General features: G+C 57.4%; 1 protein-coding gene across 2 annotated transcripts; it reads right to left on the reverse strand.

Moving 5' to 3' along the window:
• Positions 1–788: 788 nt before the first annotated feature.
• On the reverse strand, positions 789–10,566 carry ZMYND19 (zinc finger MYND-type containing 19). Of its 2 annotated transcripts, none has more exons than XM_040225669.1 (6): positions 10,428–10,566; positions 9,137–9,196; positions 8,246–8,352; positions 7,531–7,671; positions 1,354–1,534; positions 789–1,250 (listed from the first exon to the last, which is right to left on the reverse strand). In XM_040225669.1, the coding sequence occupies exons 1-6, from the start codon at positions 10,476–10,478 to the stop codon at positions 1,107–1,109; spliced, it is 684 nt and encodes a 227-aa protein (XP_040081603.1). In that variant the 5' UTR covers positions 10,479–10,566; the 3' UTR covers positions 789–1,106. The 2 variants fall into 2 exon arrangements, with proteins under 2 accessions (XP_040081603.1, XP_040081604.1); XM_040225670.1 differs by lacking the exon at positions 10,428–10,566 and adding an exon at positions 9,788–9,902.
• Positions 10,567–10,572: the final 6 nt, after the last annotated feature.

Raw genomic sequence — 10,572 nt, forward strand, 5'->3', positions numbered from 1 at the left:
CCCAGGAGCCTGGTTCTGAAGGTGAATCGAGCACACACGGCCCCAGACCCCAGGGTGCTGGCCGCACAGCACTCCCCAACCCTGCGCCCTGGCCAGAGCTGACCTCAGGCCGGCTGTGGTCTGCAGGGCTGACTCTCAGAATCACATACATCCTCTTCCCCAACGGTTTGCTAAGCCCCCTGGTGGTCTGGGGGCACCTGGAGCAGACCCCCTTGCAGCAAAGACTTGAACTTGGAAGAGGCACCACGGCCAACCTCCACGGCAGCCAGGTCTTCTCAGCAAAAACCCGTGGGCACTCGGGGCCCCTTCCCTTGAAGAAAAGCCCTCCTCGGGGTTGGGACTGAGGTGCCCGCCCGCTCCCCATCTCCCCAGTCCTGTTCCCCAGACACACTGTCCAAGAAGCCTCCAGGTTCCGCAAAGGCAGCCACAGAAAAGTTCAGCTCACAGACCAAAGGCCACCCAGGAGCTGGCCCTGGTCAGGGAGGCACATGCACGGCGTCCCAGCAGACAGTGGGGAGCCCGTGGGGCCATGTGGGGCTGGGGGCGAGCCGGGACGGTCCAGGGTTGCAGCCACAGCCGCGTGTGGCCCCTGGGGGGCTCAGCAAGGTGTACAGGACGCTGGGCGCCCGGGCCCTGAGTGCCCAGGCGTGTGGGTGACAACGGCGGCCCGTGCCGGCCGCCGGGTCTGCGTCTCCCGCCCCTACCCCCGCTCGGGCTCTGGTGGAGGGCAGCCTCGCCATCTGTGCCCGCGGACGCCGCCTGAGGCAGAGAGCAGAGAGCGACCAGGGTGCGGGCGGCCCCACTTTACTGTGCCTGCTGCCCCCCCCGCCCGCCTTGGCCCGGCCGCCCAGTGAGCGTTACAGCAAACGACCCTATTTGTACTTCTGAACCCTCCCGCCTTCCCCCCCAAAAAAACTGTACATGAGTTTACAAACATATTAACATATAAATAATGAGAAGCGTCCGGCAGGCCCTCCCAGCTGTCTCTACTCCGGGGGAGCCTCTGGCTGCCGGACGGGGGCAGGAGCGGCGCAGGGTGAAGCCCGGGCCCGCCGGCCGGCGGCCGCGCCCGCCGCTGGGGAGCCGGGAGCCGCGCGGCCGCCGCGTCACCGCTCGGGCTCCAGCTCGTGCGGGAAGGGGCGCCGCTTCTCCCGACAGTGCTTCTTGTGGGCTGGCCAGTCCTTCTGCTGGCACTGCGAGCCGCAGTAGCGCGCCACCTGGCAGCGCCCGCAGATGTTGAACTCCCGGAGCTGAAAGGACACAGAGGAGCCCGGGGCGGTCACACACGGAGCCGGGGGCCCGGCCGCCCGGCCCGCGGGGAGCAGCGCAGCCCCGGGCGCCGCCGGCACGCACCTGCCTCTCCATGGCCGTGCAGGGCGGGTAGTGGCACTCGTAGTAGGTGCAGGACGTCTCCTCCTCCTCCACCACGTCCCCGTTGGCGTTGTAGTACCGCGTCACGTTCAGGACCGGGAACTGTTCCTCTATGGGGTCTGTGGGCAGCTGCTGGATCGCCAGCCAGTATAAGCTTTGCTCCCTGAACAAAAGAAACGGGCTTTCAGGTCCCCTTGGCCAGAAAGGGGCAAGGCACGGAGGGAACAGTAGGTGACCCCAGGGTGGACCAGCTGCCTCCCCTTCGCAGGACACCCCCCCAACTGTGACCAACAGTCTGTCCTTTGGCCCACCGGCTCACCTCCCCATAACACCCAGGATTCAGCCTCTCTTCTCACTAAGAGGCACAGGAAGGGCTGTGTCTGTCTTGCCCCTCAGTCTTCCCAACACCGTGAGAGCCGGGCACGCGGCAGGCTTGGAGACCACATGGTTTCAGCCGCAGGCTCTGCCCGGCCTGGGCAACACCAGGCCGCCTCTCTTCCTGCTCGTAGCCCCAGAGGTGCTCGAATCTGCCCCTGGAGAGATCTGGGGATCTGGGTGACCCACCCTCTAGGCGCTGCAGTTGCTCTCCATCCTCCTGACTGCTTCTCTGCCTGGACGGGGCCAGAAGCTCATAGCTGCCCACAACTGCCCCACCACCGCAGGTACCGGCGGACGGGTCAAACCCAAAGCAAAGAGCAGCCCACCCCTGGGGCCGGCCTTCAAAGGAGGCACCTGCTGCCCCACGAAAGCAATGGGGTGGGTGCTCTATCCCCTCCAACACGCCTGCTGTCTCTGGAGGCCAGGCCGAGAGGGACTTGGATAAAAACAGAAGGGTCTGGCACAGCACGGGCAATCTGCGCTCAGTCGCGTCTGACTCTGCGACCCCGCGAACTACAGCCCCCCAGGCTGCTCTGTCCACGGGACTCTCCGGGTAAGAACAACAGAGTGGGTTGCCAGGCCCCCTCCAGGGGATCTTCCTGACCCAGGCAGGGACTGGACCTGTGTGTCCTGCACTGGTAGGTGTTTTCTCTGCCGCTAAACCACCTCAGTAAGCCTACTATACTTCAGTTTAAAAAAAGAGTAAAAAAAAAAACAAAAAAACAGGCCTAAATATAAGACCCCAAACAACAAAACTCTCAGAGAAAACACAGCACAAGGCTTCACAGCATCAGACATGCAGTGATCTGGGATGCGGTAACAAAGGCACAGTGACAAAGAAAGAAAGGTTTTTTGTGAAAAAAGATACGAAAATTCAAGTATTTTGCGCATCAAAAAAAACACGCCAGGCGTGGCGCCGGGTGTGGCGCCGGGTGGCGGGGAGCTCAGGCCGCCCTCAGAATAAGACAATCTATAGAACGGGAGAAAACATTTGCAAACCGTGTATCTGATAAGGGATTCATACCCTGAATAAAGAGCTCTGCAGCTCAACTGAAAACCAAGTTTTGAACAGAGACTTCTCCAAAGACGACACACACAGGGCCAAAAAGCACGTGAAACGACGCTCAGCGTCACCGACCATCAGGAAAACAACTCAGAACTGCAGTGGGACCACCTCGCACTCCTGGGACGGCGTCTATCCAGCGACAGAGAGCACCACGTGCTGGCAAGGACCTCCGCGCGCTGCGGGAGGGGGCAGAGCGCAGACGCCGCGGACAGCAGCGTGGCGGCTCTTCCAGAGGGGACGGAACTACCACACGATCCTGCGATCCCACTTCTGGGCGCACACTCTCAAGAACCGAAAGCAGAGGCCAGAAGCGCTCTTTGTACCAGTGGGTCCTCAGCAGATGAGTGAGGAGGCAGCCCAAGTGCCCGACGAGGGAGAGTGGATAAACCAAGCGTGCTGTGCACATACACGGGTGCACACACACACGTGTACACATACATGCACACGTGCGCGCACACACACATAGTGGGACGTTATTTGACCTTAAAAAGGGAGCTCTGACACAGGCCGCGGCGCGGACGAGCCTTGAGGACGAGGAGGAGGAGGCGTGAGGGAGCCAGACCCGAGGACGAGGGCCGCGAGCCCGCTCAGCTGAGATCAAGGCCCGGCGGCTCGTGGAGCGGTGGGGCTCGGGGATCTGGGCGGGGGGAGCGCAGCGCTCTGTCAGGACACAGCTTCCTCTGGGAAGAGGAGACGCGGCTCCGGAGGCCGCGGTCAGAAACACCCTCGAAAGTGGTGAAACGACGCCATCCGTGTTGTACCACAATACAAAGGTGTCTTTAAAGAAGAAAGGGGTGAGAGTCAGGGTGGGGGAGAATGCTGGTGCTTCCCGAGCTCCTCAGTGAGGCCCTGGAAGGCCGACGGGAGGGGAGGCTCAGCCCTGGCCGGTGTCTGAAGACGGGAAGCGAGGCCACCGCCCCTCTGCGTAGAGCACCTTCCACCTGGCTGGGCCACCCTGTGCCCACCGGGGTGACGCCAGGGCAGCAGCCAGGGGTCCAGGGACCCCCGAGTCGAAGGGGTCGATTCCCACCACGAGCCACCAGGCAGAGGCCACAGACGAGGCGGGAGGACACGTGGCGCCGGGCGGCGGGGAGCTCAGGCCGCCCTCAGGACAGCTGCGCCCCAGCACCTGCAGGACTGCGGACAGGCTGATCACTGCTGGCGCGCCACAGCAACCCTGACCAGCTGGTTCCTGGGAAGACCGACAGGGAGGAACCTCGGGGCGGGGCCCCAGAGCGCTGTGAGGCAGGACGGGGCCGTCCCCCGGTGACCGCGATGGTCCGCGGCAGAGCCGGCCCAGTTCCCCCCTCGTCTTGTGCGAGTGCTGAGCCACCCGCCTGCCAACCGCTCAGCCACCCCTACCGTTGTCCCGATGACACAACCTTTTGTTTGGGGTTTTTTTTTTTGCTGTGCCACGCAACTCGTGGGTAGGAATAGGCGAATGGAATTCAGATGACCATTGTATCTACTACTGTGGGCAAGAATCCCTTAGAAGAAATGGAGTAGCCCTCACAGTCAACGAAAGAGTCCGAAACGCAGTACTTGGGTACAATCTCAAAAACAACAGAATGATCTCTGTTCGGTGCCAAGGCAAACCACTCAGTATCACAGTAATCCAAGTCTATGCCCCAACCAGTAATGATGAAGAAACCTGAATTTGAACAGTTATAGGAAGACCTACAAGACCTTCCAGAACTAACAGCAAAAAAACCCTCCTTTTCATCATAGAGGATTGGAGTGCTGAAGTGGAAGGCCAAGAGACTCCTGGAGTAACAGGCGAGTCTGGCCTTGGAGTATAGAATGAAACCAGGTAAAGGGCAACAGAGTTTTCCCAAGAGAATGCACTGGTCACAGCAAACACCCTCCTCCAACAACACAAGAGACTGCTCTACACATCGGCATCACCAGATGGTCAACAATGAAATCAGACTGACTGTAGTCTTTGCAGCCAAAGATGGAGAAGCTCTATACAGACAGCAAAAACAAGACGGGGAGCTGACTGTGGCTCAGATCATGAGCTCCTTATTGCCAAATTCATACTTAAATTGTAGAAAAGTGGGGAAAACCACTAGACCATTCGGGGATGGCCTAAATCAAATCCCTTATGATAGTACAGTGGAAGTGAGAAACAGATTCAAGGAGTTAGATCTGATAGACAGAGAGCCTGAAGAACCATGGACGGAGGTCTGCCACACTGTGCAGGAGGTAGTTACCAAAACCATCCCCAAGAAAGAGAAATGCAGCAAGGCAGCGTGGCCGTCTGAGGAGCGCTTACAGAGAGCTGAGAAAAGAAGGAAAGTGACAGGCAAAGGAGGAAAGATACATCCAGCTGAATGCAGAGTTCCAGAGAAAAGGAGAGACAAGAAAGCCTTCTTAGAGGCACAATGCAAAGAAACAGGAAAACAACACAATGGCAGAGACTGGAGAGCTAGGCAAGAAAACTGGAGACGCCAAGGGAACATTCGTGAGGATGGGCTCGATAAAGGACAGAAATGTCAAGGGCCCAACAGAAGCATAAGAGACTAAGAAGAGGCGGCAAGAATACGCAGAACTGTACAAAAAAGATCTTCACGACCCAGATAATCACGATGGTGTGATCACTCACCTAGAGCCAGACATCCTGGAGTGTGAAGTTAGTGGGCCTTAGGAAGCATCACTATGAACAAAGTTAGTGGAAGTGACAGAATTCCAGCTGAACTATTCCAAGTCCTAAGAGATGATACTGTTAAAGGGCTGCACTCAATATGCCAGCAAAGTTTGAAAATTCAACAGTGGCCACAGGACTGGAAAAGGTCAGTTTTCATTCCAATCCCAAAGAAAGGCAATGCCAGAGAATATTCACACTACTGCACAACTGTACTCCTTTCCCATGCTGGCAAGATAATGCTCAAAACCCTTCAAGCGAGGCAACAGTACATGAGCCAAGAATTTCCAGATGTTCAAGGTAGATTTAGAAAAGGCAGAGGAACCAGAGATTAAATTGCCAACATCTGCTGGATCATACAAAAAGCAAAGGAATTCCAAACAAACACCTACTTCTGCTTCATTGACTAAAGCTAAAGCCTTTGACTGTGTGGATCACAACAAATGGGAAAATTCTTAGAGAGATGAGACCTGTATGCAGGTCACAAAGCAACAGTTAGAACTGGACATGGAACAACAGACTGGTTCCAAATAGGAAAAGGAGTATGTCAAGGCTGTATATTGTCATCCTGCTTATTTAACTTATATGCAGAGTACATTATGAGAAACGCTGGGCTGGAGGAAGCACAAGCTGGAAAGATTGCCAGGACAAATATTGATAACCTCAGATATGCAGATGACACCACCCTTATGGCAGAAAGTGAAGAACTAAAGAGCCTCTTGATGAAAGTGAAAGAGGAGAGTGAAAATTTTGGCTTAAAACTCAACATTCAGAAAACTAAGATCATGGCATCTGGTTCCATCACTTCATGGCAAATAGAAGGGGGAAAAGTGGAAGCAGTAACAGGTTTTATTTTCTTGGTTCTAAAACCACCGCCAACAGTGGCTGCAGCCACAAAAGTAAAGACGCTTACTCCCTGGAAGAAAAGTTATGACGAACCTAGACAGCATATTCAAAGCAGAGACATTACTTTGCCAACAAAGGTCTGTAAGTGAAAGTTATGGTTTTTCCAATAGTCATGTATGGATGTGAGAGCTGGACCATAAGGAAGGCTGAGCAATGAAGAATTGATGCTGTTGAACTGTGGTGCAGAAGAAGACTCCTGAGAGTCCCTTGGACTGCAAGGAGATCAACCAGTCCATCCTAAAGGAGATCAGCCCTGAATATTCATTGAAAGGACTGACGCTGAAGCTGAAACTCCAATGCTTTGGCCACCTGATGCGAAGAGCCAACTCATTGGAAAAAACCCTGATGCTGGGAAAGATTGAAGGCAGGAGAAGGGGCGACAGAGGATGAGATGGTTGGATGGCATCACCGACTCAATGGACATGGGTTTGAACAAGCTCTGGGAGACAGTGGAGGACTGAGGAGCCTGGCGTGTGGGGTCCATGGGGTTGCAGAGTCACACAGGACTTAGCGAGTGAACAAGAACGCAACCTGTGGGTTCTAAGTTCCCCAACCAGGGTTCAAACCTGGGCCCACAGCAGCGAAAGTGCCAAGTCCTAACCACTGGATCACCAGAGAATCCCCCAACCTTCCTTTTTGTTGATCAAACAACCGTCCTATCCCCAGCAGAGCAGAAAAGTGCTTCAAAACAAGCAACTCCTCAGTGCCACTGGTCAATTCTGAGCAGTCAGTGTGCAGCCCCGGAGGCCGCTCCTGAGACCTCCAGGTGGTTTTGTGGCTTGCAACATCTCAGCAGGGGAGCCAACAAGGGTCCTATTTTTGCTTCAGCCAAACTGGGCTCAGTTTCTGTCACTTGCAACCACAAGTCTAGACTACCATAATCCCCAGGAGGATAAGAATCCTAACTAACTGTCAGGAGGCTCTTGAAGAGGTCAAGAGCTGTGTGAGCACACCCCAGTCAGGATGAGACTCTAACACTGGAGTCTGGACCAAGGAGAGGTGAAGGCTGCCCAGCGGACCTCGGAGCCACTGTCCTGACTGCACACCTGGAGGGGAGGTGACCAGGATTCCCAAACCCGCAGAAGCCGCAGAGCACAGAGCCGAGCCGGCCTCTCTTGGCAGTGAGCCTGGAGGGGCCGCATTGCCAGGCCCCAGGAAGACCCACCTCTGCTTGCTGGAGGCCTCCTCAGCTCTGGGCCGCCAGCCCCAGGGCACCAACTGCAGGTTGTCCAGGCGATTGTCCACAGTGACCGCGTTGAGATGCACCACCTGAAACCCAGGGGCGATGCCTCCCCTGTGCCGCTCCCTAGGAAACAGACAGTGCTCCAGACAGGCTCCCTGACCTCTCGTCTCAGCCATGCACACTGAATGGTCCTTGGCCCATCGGGAGCACGGCTGCTGAGGGGAACCCAAGTCTGCCAGTCTGTGGCCCAAAGGGGACAGCCCTGCCCCTGGACTTAAGCGCTAGGCTGCAGGGAGCCAAGGATGGGACCCCAAACCATCTCACGCACAGCCTGGGGGACACCCCCGAGTGGGCCCAAGTACTTCAGAACCTCAGCGTTCACACAGAAGGGAGAACGGCTCTTCCCCATGTCCCACCGACAAGCTCAAAAGGACCTAGCAGGGGCCAGACTCCACCCGCCTCCAGAGGCGCTGTGGCCTGAGTGCTGGGAGCAGGAAGGGCACACGGCCTACAGACTCTCAGGCCACCCTGCCAGTGCCAGAGGACGCAGAGCAGCCATCCTCCCAGTTAGTGGCGGGAGACCTGGGGAAGGTATCATCTGTCGATGAGGGCAGAAGGGTCTCTGGCTGCCCAAGTCCTTCGCACTGCAAGGCTGGTGCTAACCCAGAAAGGGAAGAAGCAGCTTGGAAACACCCACCACAGCAGCTCATGAAGGAGCCTTCCCGACCCCCTTCCTCGGTTTTTGTCAAAGGCATATGCAAATATCTTAGCACCATTTCCATCTGCGTCTACTTCCATCCGGGCCTGAGAAGAAACAAGAAAAAGCTCTGTTAAAAAGCCTGCAATTCTCCACAACATTCCAAATTCCTCTTCGAAAAATGAAGGAAACAAACAAGCCAGAGGGACAAATGCCAGGCCTGTTCCTGGGACCTTGGTGGTCTCTGGAGGCTTCCAGACACGTGGCATGGAGAAGTACCCGCCTACATGAAGGCAAGACACACTTAAGAACCACTCTTTGCAAAATACTGTGGATGTGGACACAGGAAAATAAATCTCCCTACCCTTAAAAAAAAAAAGTCCCTAATCCAGTAAAAAAAGAGAAGCCCTGGAACAAGCAAGCGTAAAAGGGTGAAGGGTGAGATAGGAGTGGGCTGGGTCTACAGGGTGGAGGGAGGAGCAGGCAGGTGAGGACTGGAGCCCAAACAGCCAGGTAGGAACAAAGGCACCCAGCCCTGCAGGAGGCCGAGGCTGGAGAGGAGGTGGGGCAGCCCTGGACAGTCTCCCTGGGCACAGCAGCTTATCCGACTGAACTCAATCACAGACATGGCACAATTTGTCTCTTTTTTGGGAACAGCCTGCAAGCAACGTGGAAGTCAGTAAGACAGCAAGCATCACGGAGGCGGTGGGGGGTGGGGTCCACATTGACAGCCAGGTTCCCTGGAGACCAGGGTTCTGGACAAGGCTTCACCGGCCTGCTTGAGCAGCTCACATGTAAGGGCCTGCCTCACATCACAGGGACGAAAACCCACCCCTCATGACCCCCCTTGGCACGACCGTAGGCAGGCCCGTAAAGGAACAGAGTCCTTACCTCGAACGAGTAGCCCTCCACCAGCGGGATGTCCGGCTCATCTATCAGTGTATACTTGGTCTGGAAATTAACGTTTGAAGATGTTACATTTGGAATCAGCACAGGGCACTAACAGTAAGCAGGGGCAGCCCTCACGGGCTCAGAGCGGTCAATCCACGCTGAAGGCAGGCAGATGTGCCAAGGCTGCTCTCTCCCGACTCAGCACAGCGCACAGCTGTGGCACCAGGCCCCACCTGCCGTCTGCTCAGGACTAGCCATGAGAAGTGCCTGAGAACTGCTCAGCCACTAAGCTGTGCGTTTTAATGTGTCGATAAACCCAGTCCAAGACCACGATGTCACAAGAATAGAGGCAGGGCCCTGGGATTGAAGCAGAGTATGTAGAAGGTTCCAACTATCAGGCAGTCCGCACACAGGTGCTCACGGAATTGTCCTTCCTATCTCTTCGTCTAACACGTTCCAAGTAGAAGTTTTAAAGGATAGCATTACTGCAGACAACCGCTGAGTTGCAGAGGTCTCAACGCTAATAAGGAGCCCACCCTTCCGTAGTTAGAAAGTGACTGCCCTTTGCGGGAGGGCAGGAAACGGTTCCCGAAATGGACCAGTCTCACTTTCGCTTGGAGAGCTTTTTACTAGTATCTGAACCGGTTTTACCTTCATCTGACTGCCTCTGCTCTCTCCCACCAGAAGCTTCCACCGCTGGTGATGGGAACAGGGTTCCCATCCAGGGTAAGGTCCGTGGCTGGTTCAGCTGCACGGCCGGCCGGCTCCTGGAAACAGCCAAGCCTCAATGCCCACAGGTGCCAGGAAGCCCCAGCCTCGAACACGCGGAGGGCGGGGCCCGGTAAGGGAGAGAAGCAGAGGGAGGCCCCGCTCGGCCGAGGCCAACTGAGGCTCAGCCCGACGGGGCCGCCGCGAGCAGCCCGAGCCCTGCGCGAAGCTCACTACGGACCCGCAGGGGCCGACGGAGAGCGAGCGCGCTGCCCCGGAAGGGCCTGCGCTCCCCGCGGCCGCAGGCACAGCCGCAGCCCCCGACCCGCGGCGCACGGCCGGAGCCGGCACTGGACCAAGGCTGCCCCAGGAACCAGGCCGCCGGCGAACCTACGGGCCTGTGCCCGTGCGTCCCGCCGCGCTGGCCGGGCCCTGCGCCCCCAGCCTCGCACCCCCGACTCCGACTCCGACTCCCAGCCCGCGCCCGCGACCCCCAGCGCCGCTCAGCCCCTGGCCTCACACCAGCCCCGGCCCGGCGCCCCACGCCTCCCGCCCGACGCCGGCCGCAAGCCGCGCCGCGCACCTTTCCGGCCACCCGGCCGAGCCGCACGATGCCCAATTTGAAGTCGGTCATGGCCGGGCCTGCGCTCGGCCGGCGGCGCCGCTCCCTCGGGAGGTGCCGGGGCGGGGCCGCGGCGCGCCGGGCGGGCGAGTGGGCGCCGGGAACG

Source organism: Oryx dammah, unplaced genomic scaffold (assembly GCF_014754425.2).
Source record: "Oryx dammah isolate SB20612 unplaced genomic scaffold, SCBI_Odam_1.1 HiC_scaffold_25, whole genome shotgun sequence".
NCBI lineage: Eukaryota > Metazoa > Chordata > Mammalia > Artiodactyla > Bovidae > Oryx > Oryx dammah.